General features: G+C 40.9%; 1 protein-coding gene across 1 annotated transcript in view; it reads left to right on the top strand.

Moving 5' to 3' along the window:
- Positions 1 to 16360, top strand: part of CUL4A (cullin 4A) — a 65674-nt gene that overhangs the window by 25737 nt on the left and 23577 nt on the right. The window contains exons 6-11 of the mRNA XM_079779566.1: positions 3062 to 3224; positions 3811 to 3900; positions 5274 to 5356; positions 7483 to 7550; positions 9866 to 9984; positions 13922 to 14114. Coding sequence (XP_079635692.1) covers positions 3062 to 3224; positions 3811 to 3900; positions 5274 to 5356; positions 7483 to 7550; positions 9866 to 9984; positions 13922 to 14114 — 716 coding nt within the window. The remainder of the gene's footprint in view (positions 1 to 3061; positions 3225 to 3810; positions 3901 to 5273; positions 5357 to 7482; positions 7551 to 9865; positions 9985 to 13921; positions 14115 to 16360) is intronic.

Genomic DNA, 16360 nt, shown 5'->3' with positions numbered 1-16360 from the left:
GAAAGTGACAGGGTGAAGATGGGGCAGGGCGAGTTAGGGGAGCAAATTCTAGCACGTCCCCCAGCTTGTACTGAATGTCCCAGCAGAGGCATCAGGCAAGCACGGAAGCTGTGTGAAGCCACGTTTCTATAACGGCTGTGGACTTCAGGATCTCTGGAGCCAGTGTTCACATACAGCTCACCTCTGCTGTGAAGGAGAGGGACTCAGTTACTCTCTTTGGTGGCTGTAGTTTGACTTGGCATGGCTCTCTCCAGTGGTCTGGTGAAACCGTGAGAAAGGCTGCAACTGCGGGTGAGGTTATCAGCCCTGAGTCTTCCCCCCGCCCCCCCCCCCCCCCCACACACACACACACACACACCAAAACCTGCATCCTACCGACTATCCAAGGGCACAGGGGCCTAGTTTTATTCAGGATATTGAGGTCTGTCATTTCAGTCTGTTCATCACACATCATCTTTCAAGGATGGTATAAATATTGTCCCTAGTTACTGACTTCCACAGCCTTTGCTAATGCGTTTCACCTCTCTTACACCTGCCCTAAGTCTCCCCAGAGTTGCCTCCAAGAAGCCCTAATTGACATGAACAAAAGCCTGCCCTTAATCCCATCCTTGGGTTCTTCCTTTGTTGATGCAGAAGTTCATTCTCCCATTGAGAAGTGATGTACTTTCATATTACCTTTAAACCTGAGTTCTTCTAAAAAAAAAATTGCTTTCTTTTTTTTTTTTAATATTTTTATTGATTTTTTACAGAGAGGAAGGGAGAGGGATAGAGAGCTAGAAACATTGATGAGAGAGAAACATCGACCAGCTGCCTCCTGCACACCCCCTACCGGGGATGTGCCCGCAACCAATGTACATGTCCTTGACCAGAATCGAACCTGGGACCTTTTCAGTCCGCAGGCCGACGCTCTATCCACTGAGCCAAACCGGTTTCAACAAAAAAATTGCTTTCTTTTCCAACTTCTCACCATCTTTTCACCCTAACCCTAAACAGTATGGTTTCTCCTTTCACCACATGGAAACTGCTCTTGCCTTAGACATCAGTGATCTCCTGGTTACCAGATCCCATAGTCACTTTTTTTGCCTCTTTCTTTTATATGACCTGACATCTGTGTAGCTTTGGACACTCTATTGAAACTCTCCCCTTCCTTAATACCACTTTCCCCCTTTGTTCCTCTGACTCCTACACTTCTCATGCTAGATATCCACGCATGTCACAGTAAGGCAGACACTGCACAGAAAGGATAGCCTTTTTTCAGAGAAATGATAAGGATAGTAAAACTGATAACAGCAAATTGCATAGCTTCTACTCTGTACAAAGCCCTGTTCTAAGTGCTTCAACGTCTACTAATTCACGTAATCCTTAGAATAGCTCTGTAAAGAATGATTCTTATTGTCATCATGTTATATGTGGAGAAACTAAAACACAGAGTTCAAATAACTTGCTGTACCTGGGTTGTCAAGTTTCCTAGCCTGAACTCTTAATTTATAAATGTAGTTTATAACATAGGCTATAAACGTTGCTTATAGCATAAAGTATACCATACCACACTCAGTCCACTGCAACAGGCAGAAAAACTGAGCATGATAGTACAGTACAAGGATCACGGTGAAGATGTAGGAGAAACTCACAGGGAAAGACAAGAGAGAAGCAGCAAGCCTTGGCCCAGTCTCTGCAGAATGAGCAGGAGTGGTTAGGTTGCTAAGATAGAAAGAGGCAGTAGAGAAGAGAAGTCCACTGTGATGACAGGACAGCAGCATGTCCAGAATGTTCAGTGTGTGAGAATCGGAGTGATGAAGCTGATGAGATACCCTGACCGGTGTTAGTGGGCTGCTCCTGGAGCCTTAAACTGAGATTTAGATTTTAGGAAGAAGATTCTAGCAGACAGATAACTTCCTATGCACTGGGTACCTGCCTGGCCCGATGTGAATTGTTTCACATATGTACAACAATTCACGTGATCTCCATTTAGTGTTAAGGAAGGACAGGCACAGAGAGGTTAAGTTCCTTGCCTCAGAGTCACAGCAGCATGGGGTTGGGGGAGGGCAGATTCAAGCCCATGTGACTGGCTTGAGCCCACATGCTGCCCACTGGGCTTTACTGCTCTGTCTGAAATTCACGGAAGACTGAGCTGCAGCTCCTCCAGGGAACAGGAGAGGGCCATTGTGATTATGGAACACAGTGAAGGAGGAGAAGGTTCTCCAACACAGACAGGGCTCCCCAGAACCCACGCCCACCAGCATATGTAGTGCTTGTCGCTATTACCACTCACCATTAGTACCGCTGCTGCCACACCATCACCACCACCACCACTACTCACCATTAGTACTACCCACCACCACCACTGCCCCTAAGCTGCCCATTCAGGAGACCTGGCTGAGCTCAGGGATCTGAACTTTGACCCCCTCTGTATTTGGCGCCTAGAGGATTTGGGGAGGTGTTTTGGCAAAGCATAGAGTCTATTATTGCATGGTTTTTGTGAATAGTAGCTGACAGCTAAATTTCCTCCTAAATTCCTCAGGCAGTGAGCTAAAGAAGTATGATGGACTCTTAAAGTCATATTTTAATATCAGTTCTCTCATTGAAAGGGCCAAATAAAGGCAAGAACCAAGTGCCAGGGAGGAACAGTTGGATGACAAGCTCTGTAGAGGGAACAGAGATGGAAAAGGGAAGGACATGGAGGGGCTGATGAGGGCAGTGGAGCAGGGTAGGTTCCTAAAGCGTTGAGCATCATGCCTAGGAGGAATGGTGTGAATTGCGGGCTGAGGATAGCAGGTTTTTGCAAGATACTTTCAATGACATGCCTGACCTAGTAATGCCTCAACATTCCTCATGTAACAGTTGCCTGACTCCCTTCAGGAAAATATAACAGCCTTGACAAAGAAAGAAATACAAGGCACAGTTAGACTGGCCCAAAATGAAAATTAAAAATTCTTGACACCTGGATTTAGAGAATTAGCAAATGAACAGACTTGGGATGATATAATGTAGCTAGAGCTTCACCTAAAATTTCTATCAAGTGAAACTAAAATATAGTTTACTTTTTTTATTGTTTGTTCAGGGATATGGGATTAGAACTATTTAGAAACCATATTATTAGTGATAAAATGGTTCAGAGTAAAACTATTGATGGAATTCTGCTATTGATTGAACAAGAAAGAAATGGTGAAGCTGTTGACCGAAGCTTATTGCGAAGTCTGCTGAGTATGCTTTCTGATCTTCAGGTAAATATCTTATTGTTCTAAATTTACCAATAACTTTTCATAGTGTATAAGAAAAAAATTGGATCCCTGCCTAACTACTTGCACCAAAATAAATGGACATATCAAAGATGAAATCTTTGCAAAAAATGAAATCATAGAAGTATTTGTTGAAAATATGGGATCATAATCTGAAAATATGGGAGCTTTTTTTTTTAAACCACTAAAAGGAGCATGACTCAGGCTAACACCACACCAAGAGCCACAATAGGAAAGATCACTTACAACATGGACCCAATACTCCCTAGATAAAGGACAAGGGCATGGTGGCACTCCCAGAGGAGAGCAGTAAACGTGGTCTAGGCTGCCCCCGTCAGCTGAGTAGAGGTCAGCCAGCCAGGAATCAGTTGACCCAAGGTCAGCTAAGCAGAAGTCAGCTATGCCTCTGGGGTCAGCTACATAGGAGGCAGCTGACCTGGCCTGAGAGGCTTCAGTGAAGGAATTAGTGCAGGTCACAGCGGCCTTGCTCCCTCAAAATTTGGGGTACATCAACACTTCAAAGGGTAGTTTTGTTTACTGTAATTGGTCAATAACTCTGCTCATTTCTTAGGTATATAAAGATTCATTTGAACTGAAATTTTTGGAAGAAACTAATTGTTTATATGCTGCAGAAGGCCAAAGGTTAATGCAAGAAAGAGAGGTGAGACAACAAAATGTTTCTGAATTGCCTTATTTCATTTTTATAGATGTGCATCTAAGTGTAATTTCTAAATGTTTGCCTTTTCACACATGCAAACATTTTATTGAAAATATTTTGAAATCTATAATCTAGCTGAAATCCCAGTAATGAGCTTCATTCTTATTATAATAAGGATTTAATTTCTTTCCTGTAGAAACATTTTTGCCCTCCTCCCAAATAAAAAAATAAAAATTAAAAAAAACACACAGTAAGATAGCTTCTGAAGAAAGTATATAAAGGAACTCAAGTTGAAGCAAGAGGTAAATTTTTTTTTAATATATTTTTTTTTTATTGATCTCAGAGAGGAAGGGAGAGAGAGAGAGAGAAACATCAATGATGAGAGAGAAGCATCGATTGGCTGCCTCCTGCACGCCCCCTACTGGGGATGAAGCCCGAAACCCAGGCATGTGCCCTTGGCTGGAATAGAACCCGGGACCCTTCAGTCCACAGGCCGACGCTCTACCCACTGAGCCAAACCAGCCAGGGCAAGAGGTAAATTTTAAATATGAAATCTAACACATGAAAAAATTTTATCTATGTGAACCACATGAAAAAATTACCCCAAAAAAACATATGAAAGACATAGTAATATGAACCCAAAAAACTTGACAGCCAGTTTTGCAGGTGTTACAGCACAGTCCTGGAGGAAGCCCCTGGGGACCATCCACCCAAATGTTACTGTGCAGGATGAAACCGGCCATTGGTTTCTTCATCCTAGTTTTAAAGAGGGAGTTTCGCGTCAAATACCAGACCAGGCTGCTGCCACTAGATCAGAACCCCACAGACCTATGTTGTGGGGCCTTTCTTGCTGCAACCATGCTGTTTGGTGTCCCCAAATGACAACCAGTCTGTTGAATAGTTTTTGCTGACATCCTTTGTGTGTGGGCCAGGGGGTGCCATTAGACTCTATAACCTCTGACCCAGGTGCTTCTGCTTACCTGTTCATGGGGCCTCAGTGATGGGGGAGGGTACATATGACACCAGCCCCCAGGTGCTGCTGCTCACCTGTCTGTGGGTCCTCGGTGATGGAGGGCCTTGTGGCATCGACCACAGGACTGCACTGTGAATAGGGCACAACAATGCAGTGCTGCCTTAGCCATGCTTCTAGAGTTTAAGTTTCATCTCCACAATTGAGTTTAAGGAAACTTCTGTGTATCCCACCCACCCTGCATACACTTCCCACTTTACCACCCCACCCCCATTAATCTGTGTTAATATTTGGCTTGAAATATTCTGCTTTTAAATAAAAATTTAAAGGAAAACAGTATTTCAGTTTCTTGGGTAGAATCAAGAATCTTTTTGTTACTGATGTGTTTAAATATTTTGTTTGGAAGGTTCCAGAATATCTTAACCATGTAAGTAAACGTTTAGAGGAAGAAGGAGACCGAGTAATCACGTATTTAGACCACAGTACACAGTAAGTATTATTCATTTATTTAGTTTTTGCAATTCGATCATAGGTGAAACCTTTTCCTGGCTGGTTTTTTAATAATAGACCTGCTTATTATTAAGCTTTGTAGCAAGATACTCAACGAGACTTTTATCCTTCCTTGACTTGACCTACTGGCAAGATCTGACACTACATAAACTTAATTTATCTTACAAGTGCTGAGCAATCACAAATAATATAAAATGTGTTAAGAGCAAAAATACTCTCAGTACTGAATGAGTCTACATTTACTAGTATATCTTTGTATCACAATGCAGTACCATTTAGTACCTACCAAGATGTCTGTAATACAAAAAGGCAAGCAGTCAAAAGCATTGGTGAGGGTGTGGAGAAATTAGAACCCTCATGCATAATTGGTAGGAATGTAAAATGGGGCAGCCACTGTGGAAAACAATTTGGTATTTCCTCAAAATATTAAACAGTTACCATATGTTTCTTCAATACACCAGTTCTAAATATATAGAGAAATGAAAACATGCATCCATACAAAACTTGTACACAAATGTCCATGCAGCAGCATTTTGTTGTTGTTTTGTTTTTAATATATTTTTATTGATTTCAGAGAGAGAGGGAGAGAGAGATAGAAACATCAATGATGAGAATCACTGATCAGCTGCCTCCTGCACACCCCCTGCTGGGGATCGAGCCCACAACCTAGGCATTTGCCCCTGACCAGGAATTGAACTGTGACCTCCTGATTCAACCACTGAGCCACACCAGTTGGGCCAGCATTATTCATAATAGTAAAAAAGTGGAAACAACACATTGTTAACTGATGAATGGGTAAACATACAATGGAATATTATTCAGCATTAAAAAAAAGAATGGGAGTACTGACACATGCTACAACATGGATGAACCATAAAAATACTTTGCGAAGTGAAAGAAGCCAGACAAGTCATGTTGTGCGGTCTCATTTATAGGAAAGGATCAGGATAGGAAAATCTGTAGAAATTACTGTCTGCCTCTGACTAGGAGACAGGGAGGGTAGATGGAGATAATGAAAGTGCTGATGGGTGTGAAGTTTCTTTTAGGATGATGATAATGTTCTAAAATTAGATCATAGTGACAGTTATGATTCTGTAAATATATTAACAACGATTGAACTGTACACTTTAAGTGGATGGATTTTATGGCATATTTCCTCTCTGCCCTCCCCTCCCCTCACGTGGGTCACTGTTCCTTTTCCTGGAGGCAGACTGGAAAAGGTGCTGACGACTCCCTGAACTCAGCTCTCAGCTTCACCACTCCCTGGGCAGGTCACACCATCTCTGAACTCTTGTTTTCTCATCTGTGGGATGGAGGACAGAATGTCTGTTGTGCCTTTCTCTAGGGTTCTATGAGGTTTAATTAAGATGATACATTGAAAAGTTCCTTATAAAATTTGGGAAGATGGCCATAATTAATAAGCTCAGAATAAAACAGATACTCTGATCTTCTTTTAAAAAAAATGAACTATGGATAATGAACCCAAGAAGAATGATTGTTTGTGTCCCTATAATTATGGCAGTCACACTTGCTGAATTTCCAGATTTTCAAATATTCTGGTCTGTGTGACGCGCAACTTGGACTTCATGAAAGCACTTCCTTAAGTTGGATTTTGATAAATGGTTATGGAAAAAAGCAAACAGAAGCGGGGACAGGGAGACATAGCTGTAACAGTAGAAGACAGGGTTTTATGCAACCTGGAGAAGTAATTGGGGTGGAAGAAGAGGGCAGACTCACAGCAGCAATCCAAGAAGTAATGTGCATAATAGAAGGCAAAACTTAAATTCAAAAAATGACTACAGCATGCATACCAATTGCCAGCCAAGTGTGGGGCCCGCTTTTATTGTAAGGCATGGCACGATTGCCTATCTGCTGGTGTCCCAGCATCTATTGGTCTATTTATGTTCTTAAGTAAATTGTTTTCAGACTCTGTATTAATAGCAGTGGTGACTGTCCGTGTGTGAGCAGAACGCTTGTTCTGTAACCCTTTGGTTTCTGATTGGCTCCATAGAGTATCTGTGTAAACTGTAAACTCCCAGTCTTACAGTTAACCAAAGTCTCTCCTTTAACCTTATTTCTGACACATTCTCTTTTGCCTGTTATAGAAAACCACTGATTGCTTGTGTGGAGAAACAGCTATTAGGAGAACATTTAACAGCAATTCTGCAGAAAGGTAAATTTTCCTGACTCTTGTATCAATTAAACTGAATGATAGTCCTTAATGCATTAAGAAAGTAAGTGAAACATTATAAGTAGCAATGTAAGGACATTTGTTATTTATTATAAGACAATCTCTAAAAATCATTAAAAATAATGAACATATTAGCCCTTGAGAAAATTAGTTAAGAAAAATATTGAAAGGCATGTGGTAGAACTACAGCTTATGCTGAAGTCAAATTAAATACTGTCCAGGCTGAAAGCTTCCTAGAGATTCCTCTAGACAACAGATAGTTTACAACTGGGTACTTGTGCAGTGCTCATAGTCCATTGTGCCACTGTATTGTACACTGACATACAGGTGACCCTCAGAATGCTGCTGCAGGTGTAGATGTACACCATTGAACAGGCTGTTAGATTTTCATGGACTTCTTCCCATGCCCTTTGAGCAGCTGAGTGTCATATAAACTGCCAGATGTGTGGTCAGCATAAGCCAGAGTACACTATTCTACCCTGATTATCCTGGAAAAATAAGCAAACAGAAAATAGAATATATTACATTGCTAATTTTACATTCCCCTTGTGATCCTAAAGCTTTGTTAAAGAGTAATTCAAATGTTGATGCTTTGCAGCAACAGTGAGACTATTTATAACACTCTATTACTTATTGTTACTTTTTATAACTCTTAAGTATTTAATGTTACCATTTGAAAGTCATTTTGGAACTACAGAGTGTTTCAAGGTATTGAAAACCTTAAAGTTTAACTTTGGGGAGGCCCTAAACAGCACCCAAATATATTCTGGTTTGGATTCTACTTTGCCAGATAGTCAAAGTGGGACTTCCAAGTGAAACCACAATATAATGCCAAAAGAAGAGAGAATTGCATTGTTGAGCATCCATTGTACTTCGTGTAAATATCTTCTGGTCCTTGAACAACCCGGTGAAATCATTACCCCCATTTTACAAGTAAGAAAACTGAGGCTAACAACAGCTTGAATATGGTGCCTTAAGTCACAGCTCCTAAATTGAGAGGCAGGTGCCAGTCTGAATGTCTTTCTACTTATACCTCCCTGAAAAGTATAAAGCTGGTATACTTGCTCATGAATGAGGCCTCAACTTAATGGTGTACGTAAAACAAATGCATTCAGAATTCATAGTAGATGTGTGTTGTTTAATGAGTCATTTTATAAGAAAAAAAGGGATTCAAGTAAATAGTAGAAATTTGCATACATTGTTTCAAGAAAATGATGAATTATATATATATATAGGAGCTTAATCTAAATTTAATTAGAGGCATTGAAAAAATAGCTGTAATTTTTGAATTCTTGAAGACATTATTTAGTGTTTCAGTAAAGTTATAAAGTTATTGCATTAGTAGACCAAAATGTAATTTAGAGAAATAACAAATATTGGAACCTTACTAAGGATCTGTAATTTTATCCCACAGTGCATCATGTGCATCTGTAAACCACCTTCAGTGGGTGGGCATTGTGCCCATTTATAGAAGAATCTGAGACTTTGTGAAGTAACATGACTAGCTCGCTGCTTCTCTAACTTAGCTGCCTCTCCATTGTTATCATAAAGCAGATATTTAGGAAATCTGTGAAAGTTCTGATGGTGGTGTGGTTTTAGAAAATCTTCATAAAATCTAAATACCTAAAACAGGAAAGAGGAACTTTTAAAATGCTATGTTTAATAAAAAATAAATGGTTTTCTCTCACAGTGTATTATATATATGGATAAAATTAATCATCTAAAAGATTACATTTGATAGCGTATTCTTTGATAATATACTTTTGGAAGGAACTTGGAATCATGAACCTCCCAGGTCAAATAGTTGGTGTGATCATTTTTCAGATTATTGCTACTTTAGTGAATTAAAAAGGCTTTAGTGCAAGAGTGGAGAACATCTGGCCCACAGGTCCTATAAGATCTGAGAAATTCTTTGGTCTGGCCCCCCCAAGGCATTATGGGTGAGTTAATTAAATGTTTGCCCAAATATAGCAGGCTAATTTTTAAGTTGATAATTTTGTATGGGCTGCGAATGATGTTATAAATATCCAAATGGCCCTTGACAGAAAAAAAGTTCCCCACCCCTGCTTTAGTGACATGAAGAAATAAAGAATACATCTCCCAGCATGGTCAGAAAAATGAGATTCACTTAATAGGGTTTATCAGATACTGCACTAGAACAACTTGCCTGTGTAGAAATAAGCAATATTCCCTAAATTTTTATATTATGTTAACTTTTTTTGTGGTCCATGCTAGTTTAAATGTTATTCGCATTGACTTACTGATGTGATATGCTAACATTTACTGTGTGATCTCAGGACTTGATCACTTACTTGATGAGAACAGAGTGCCTGACCTCACTCAGATGTACCAGCTGTTTAGCCGAGTGAAGGGTGGGCAGCAGATCCTGCTGCAGCACTGGAGCGAGTACATCAAGGTGTGTGGGGTTTGTCTTGATAGTAATACCAACTGTGCTTTGTACAAGGGGTGGGTGGCCCATCTTGAGGATACTGCAATACCCTGGCAAAGTGAACTGGACTATTTGTAGGTACCTTTGTTTTGTCATAGCAGGTGATCAGCTAAATAGTAGTCTTCCATTTCTTTCCAGATCACTTGTGCAATCTTTTTTTAAAAATATCTTTTTTATTGGTTTTTAGAGAGAGAGGAAGGGAGAGGGATAGAGAGAGAGAAACATCAATGAGAGAGAAACATCATCAATTGGCTGCCTCCTGTACACCCTCCACCAGAGATCTAGCCTGAAACCTGGACATGTGCCCTGACTGAGAATCAACCAGTGACCTCTTGGTTCATGGGTTGACACTCAACCACTGAGCCACTCTGACTGGGGCAGTGCAAACTTAAGATAACACCAACAGTGATAAACACCATCCTGGTATAAACATGACTTGAAAGGCTATTTGACTATTTGTCATCAGCATAAATACATAAGTTTAATTCTACAGTAGTCATTTTTGTGAATCTGCTTTTTAAACATACCTTTGCACAGTGAGAACTATTACACATTTTGATAGATTGATGTGTGTGCTACTTTATTTCCTAGCAATCCAGGATTTATTATTTAAACATTACTTTCATGTTTATGTTCATGTATGGTTATAAAAAAGGCAACAGAAGGATTCCTTGTGGTATCTTGACCGTGGTGAAGGTTACACAGACCTGCACAGGTGATAAAGTCTAAAAAACTAAATCCATACAAAAGTTAGTTTCAGTTAAAACTGGGACAGTCTGGATAAGATGGGTAGATTGTATCAATACTAACATCCTGGTTGTGATACTGCCCCATTGTTTTGCCAGATGTTATCATCGAGGAAAATAGACAGTGTCCTATTTCTACTGCATGAGAATCTCTATCACAAGGAAAATTTCAATGAGATAAAAAGATAAAGCTTTCATGCTGCTTTTTGGAATATCAAGCCTAGAGTTACTTATTATTTTACAATAGAGGCCCGGTGCACGAAATTAGTGCATGGGGGGGGTGTCCCTCAGCCCAGCCTGCACCCTCTCCAATATGGGACCCCTCAAGGGATGTCCGACTGCCCGTTTAGACCCGATCCCAGTAGGATCGGGCCTAAACGGGCAGTCGGACATCCCTCTCACAATCCAGGACTGCTGGCTCCCAACTGTTCACCTGCCTGCCTGCCTTCCTGATTGCCCCTAACCGCTTCTGCCTGCCAGCCTGATCACCCCCTAACCACTCCCCTGCCAACCTGATTGATGCCTAACTGCTCCCCTGCCAGCATGTTTGCCCCTAACTGCCCTCGCCTGCCAGCCTGGTCACCCATAACTGCTCTCCCCTGCAGGCCTGGTCCCCTCAACTGCTCTCCCCTGCAGGCCTGGTTCCCCCCCCAACTGCCCTGCCCTGCAGGCCCTGTCGCCCACAACTTCCCTCCTCTGCTGGCCTGGTCACCCCTAACTGCCCTCCCCTACAGACTTGATTGCCCCCAACTGCCCTCCCCTGCTGGCCTGATCGCCCACAACTGCCCTCCCTTGCAGGCCTGGTCCCTCCCAACTGCCCTCCCCTGCTGGCCATCTTGTGGTCATCTTGTGTCCACATGGGGGCAGCCATCTTGTGTGTTGGAGTGATGGTCAATTTGCATATTACTCTTTTATTAAATAGGTTAGAGGCCTTGTGCATAGGTGGGGGCCAGCTGTTTTGCCCTGAAGGGTGTCCTGGATCAGGGTGGGGGTTCCCTTGGGGCGTGGGGTGGCCTGGGGTAGGGGCCTGTGGTGGTTTGCAGGCTGGCCACGCCCCCTGGCGACGCTAGCGGAGGCCCTGGTATCTGGGATTTATTTATCTTCTGTAATTGAAACTTTGTAGCCTTGAGCGGAGCCAAGCCTCCTGCTTGCTCTGTGGCCACAGCCATTTTTGTTGGGACTTATTTATCTTCTATAATTGAAACTTTGTAGCCAAGGCAGGCCAGGGCTGTGGAAGCTTGGCTTCCTCCATCACTGGGGGCAACTCAAGCCTCCTGCTCTCTCCAGCTAAATGGCAGCCGCCATTTCTGTTGGGATTTATTTCTTTTCTATAATTGAAACTTTGAAGCCTTAAGCGGAGGCCAAGGCAGGCCAGGGCAGGCGGAAAGCTTGGCTTCCTCCATTGCCGGGGAAACCCAAGCCTCCTGCTCTCTCCATGGCTGCAGCCATCTTGGTTGGGTTAATTTGCATACTCGCTCCTGATTGGCTGGTGGGCGTGGCGGAAGTATGTCAATTTGCATATTACTCTTTTATTAGATAGGCTGTTGAAAGCTTGTACACACATGCACACCACCACCTCAAAATTCAATGATAATTGAGCTAAAACTCATGACTGACTTAAGCTGGATTGGCCATGGAACTTTATGTTAAGGAAAGGCTAATGGAGATTTAGGATTTTGCCAACATGTTGTCCTCAGGAAACCTTTGCAAATTTTAGTTTGGGTAGTAAAAAATCAGTGATGTGACCACCGTTCCTGAGTGTATTAATGATAAGGACAAAATAGGAAGTTACATTCAGCACAGTGTGTCGTTATTAAAATAAAGCTGATCCTGGCAGTGTGTGTACATTGTTTTTAAATGCAGACAGTACAAAGGGTAGAGTGAAATATAAGTCCCTCCCACCCCTGGTGGTCATAGTGTTCCTTCTAGAAGGTATTTATGCTAATGTATTTCTACCTTTTCGCCAATAGTCTGCCTTGACCTGCATAAATGATGTGTAAATATATACTTAAGACCTTTTTTTTTTTTCCTTTTTTTCTTAATCCTCAAACAAGGACATGTTTAGAGAGAGAGAGAAAGAGAGAAACATCAATTGGTTGCTTTTTCTATGTACCCTAAATGGGGATCAAAAGCACAACTCAGGTATGTGCCCTGATCAGGAATCCACCCAGCAACCTTTTGGTGCACAGGATGACACTCAACCAACTGAGCCACTATGCCCGGGCAAGACCAATTTTTCAAAAATATGTATTACATTGATTAATAGTATTCAACACATCTTCAAACTGGTAGTTTATATCCTCAAACAGCTAACTATTATTGTCACACATAGAATTTTAGTAATGTTAATTTTAATATAGCATTTTTGAATTAAAAATACAGGCTAAAAACCATGCTGTTTATAGTTAGAAGTGAAGGAGAAAGAAAACTATAGCCAAGAAGTCCAAATGGGTGTATTGATGGTAATTAATGTATATTTGAGGAATTCATATGTAAAAAGTTCTTCAAAAAAACAATAGAAAATGTTCCAGGGATTTATAAATTCTTCCAGAAGCAGAATTGTAACACTCTTTGTGGTTTCATTTACCTATAGTCACTTGTGTTCCAAAAACATTAAATGGAAAATTTCAGAAATAAGCAATTCATAAGTATTAAATTGTGAGCCATTCTGAGTAGTATGGTGAAATCTCAACCTGTCCCACTTGGGATATGAGTCATCCCTTTGTTCAGCATATCCACCCAGTATATACTATCCACCTATTGGTCACTTAGTACACAGTGCTTGGTGTTTAGGTAACCCTTATTTTACTTAATAATGACCCAAAGTGCAAGAGTAGTATGTATAGGAAAAAACTGTGTGTGTGTGTGTGTGTGTGTGTGTGTGTGTGTTTGTGTGTGGGTGTACACGCATGTGTGTGTACGCACACATGTGCACAATATTTATATATGGCTCGGTGCTCTTCATGATTTCAGATATTTACTTGGATCTTGGAACGTGTTCCCCAAAGATAAGGGGGGAATTACAGTATTCACTTAATTTTTAGAATGCAGGCTGAATTTATGAAATTTTTCCACTATCATGATTGTTTGATAGCAGGAGAAAATAATATGTGATATCATAAACCTGTTGATGACTTGGTGTGTGTTTGTTTTTGTAGACTTTTGGGACAACGATTGTTATCAATCCTGAAAAAGATAAAGATATGGTGCAGGACCTGCTGGATTTTAAGGACAGAGTGGACCATGTGATAGAAGTATGCTTTCAGAGGAATGAGAAGTTCATCAACTTGATGAAGGAATCCTTTGAAACGTTTATCAACAAGAGGCCAAATAAGCCCGCAGAACTGATCGGTAGAGAAACATGTTTCTATACATTTTTTTAATATGCGAAAGTAAGGCATAACTCAGGCAAAATTTTTTTCAAAATATTCAAGCTCCTGCCCTGGCTAGTGTGGCTCAGTTGGAGCATCATCCGGTACACTGAAGAGTGGTAGGTTCGATATCCGGTCAGGGCATATACCCAGGTTGTGGGTTCACTCCAAGAAGCAACCAATCGATGTTTCTCTCAAATTGATGTTCTCTCCCTCTCCCTCTCTAAAATCTTCGGATGAGAATTAAAAATACTTTTTTTTTTTTAAACTCCTCGTGCTAGGGGAAGAGTTTGTATCACACCTTATTAGGGGACACATTTTCAAAAAACCATATATACATATGTGTTATATATTTTTTTGTATATACACATACATATATGTATGTATACAAGTACATGGTATTTCCATAGGGAGAATGTTGTAGTAATTCTGTAAAAAAAAAAAAAAAATGAGGCTTGTCTTCACAAAGAAAAAGGTCCTCTGCCCTTTTTTTTTTTTAAATTTCTTTATTGATTAAGGTGTCACATATTTGTCCTCATCCCCCCATTCCCATCCCACACCCCTCCCCACGGATGCCCCCACCCCCCTGTTGTCCTTAACCATTGGTTAGGCTCGTGTGCATGCACACAAGTCCTTTGGTTGATCTCTCCCCCCTCCCCCACCCTCCCCTACCCTCCCCCTGAGGCCCGACAGTCTGATCGATGCCTCCTTGTTTCTGGGTCTGTTCTTGTTCATCAGTCTATGTTGTTCATCATTTCCCCTAGATGAGTGAGATCATGTGTTACTAGAAATATACTTATAAGAACCGAATGTGAGACGAGCAATAATAGTTATGCTGACAGGCAAATGAATCAGTCTGTAGTGAGTTTCTTTCTGGACCAACAGTTCTTTTGAGACCCAATTTCAATGTCCACTAGTTCCTTATGTGTACATGTCAGCACTGACTTTTCAGTTCTGGATGGTGGACAAATGGTGGTAATGCAGGTCCGACTCCCTCTGGTTTGGTCTCGCCCAGACCCAGGGGCGCAGCCTCACCCGGACTCAGGGGCGCGTGGCCTCACCCAGACCCAGGTGCGCGCAGCTTCACCCGGACCCGGGATCCAGCCTCACCCGGACCCAGGGGCGCGCGGCCTGTTCTGCCCATTTTTTAATTGGGTTGTTTGTCTTCCTTTTATTGAGTTGTATGAGTACTTTATATATTTTGGAAATTAAGCCCTTATCAGATGTATCATTGACAAATATCTTCTCCCATACACTAGGTTTCCTTTTCATTTTGATGCTGGTTTCTTTTGCTGTGCAAAAGCTTTTTAGTTTGATGTAGTTCCATTTGTTGATTTTTTTCCTTTGTTCTCTTGCCCTAAGGATGTATCTGTGAAAATTCTGCTACGTGAGATGTCTGATATTTTGCTGCCTATGTTTTTTTCTAGGATTTTTATGGTTTCACACTTACATTTAAGTCTTTCATCCGTTTTGAGCTTATTCTTGTATATGGTGTAAGATGGTGATCTAATTTCATTTTTTTTGCATGTACCTGTCCAATTTTCCCAACACCATTAATTGAAAATACTGTCTTTACTCCATTGTATAATCTTGCCTCCTTTGTCACATATTAATTGAGCATAATAGCTTGGGTCAATTTCTGGAGTCTTTGTTCTCTTCCATTGATCTATATGCCTGTTCTTGTGTCAGTACCAAGCTGTTTTGAGTACGGTGGCTTTGTAGTATAATTTGATATCCAGTATTGTGAGTCCCTCCAACTTGTTTCTTCTTTCTCAAGATTGCTGCGGCTATTTTGGGTCTTTTTGGTTCCGTATGAATTTTTGGAGTATTTATTCTAGATCTGTGAAATTTGCCATTGGTATTTTAATAGGCACTGCATTGAATCTATAGATTGCTTTAGGTAGTATGTACATTTTAATGATGGTTAATTTTACCAACCCATGAACATGGTATATTTTTTCACTTGTTTATATCTTCTGTCTCTTTTTTCAACATCCTGTAGTTTTCTGAGTACAGGTCTTTTACCTCCTTGGTTAAGTTTATTCCTAAGTATCTTAACTTTTTTGTTGCAGTAGTAAATGGAATTTTTTTTTCTTTTTCTCTTTCTAAGAGATCATTATTGGTGTATAAAAGTGCCATTGATTTCTAGGTGTTAATTTTGTATCCTGCTACATTGCAGAATTCGTTTATTAAATCTAGCAATTTTTTTGGTGGAGTCTTTAGGGT

The sequence above is a fragment of the Cnephaeus nilssonii genome (assembly GCF_951640355.1).
Source record: "Cnephaeus nilssonii genome assembly, chromosome: 8".
NCBI lineage: Eukaryota > Metazoa > Chordata > Mammalia > Chiroptera > Vespertilionidae > Cnephaeus > Cnephaeus nilssonii.
Note: the sequence above shows the minus strand (reverse complement) of the source record. Positions and strands in the feature narration are given on the sequence as shown.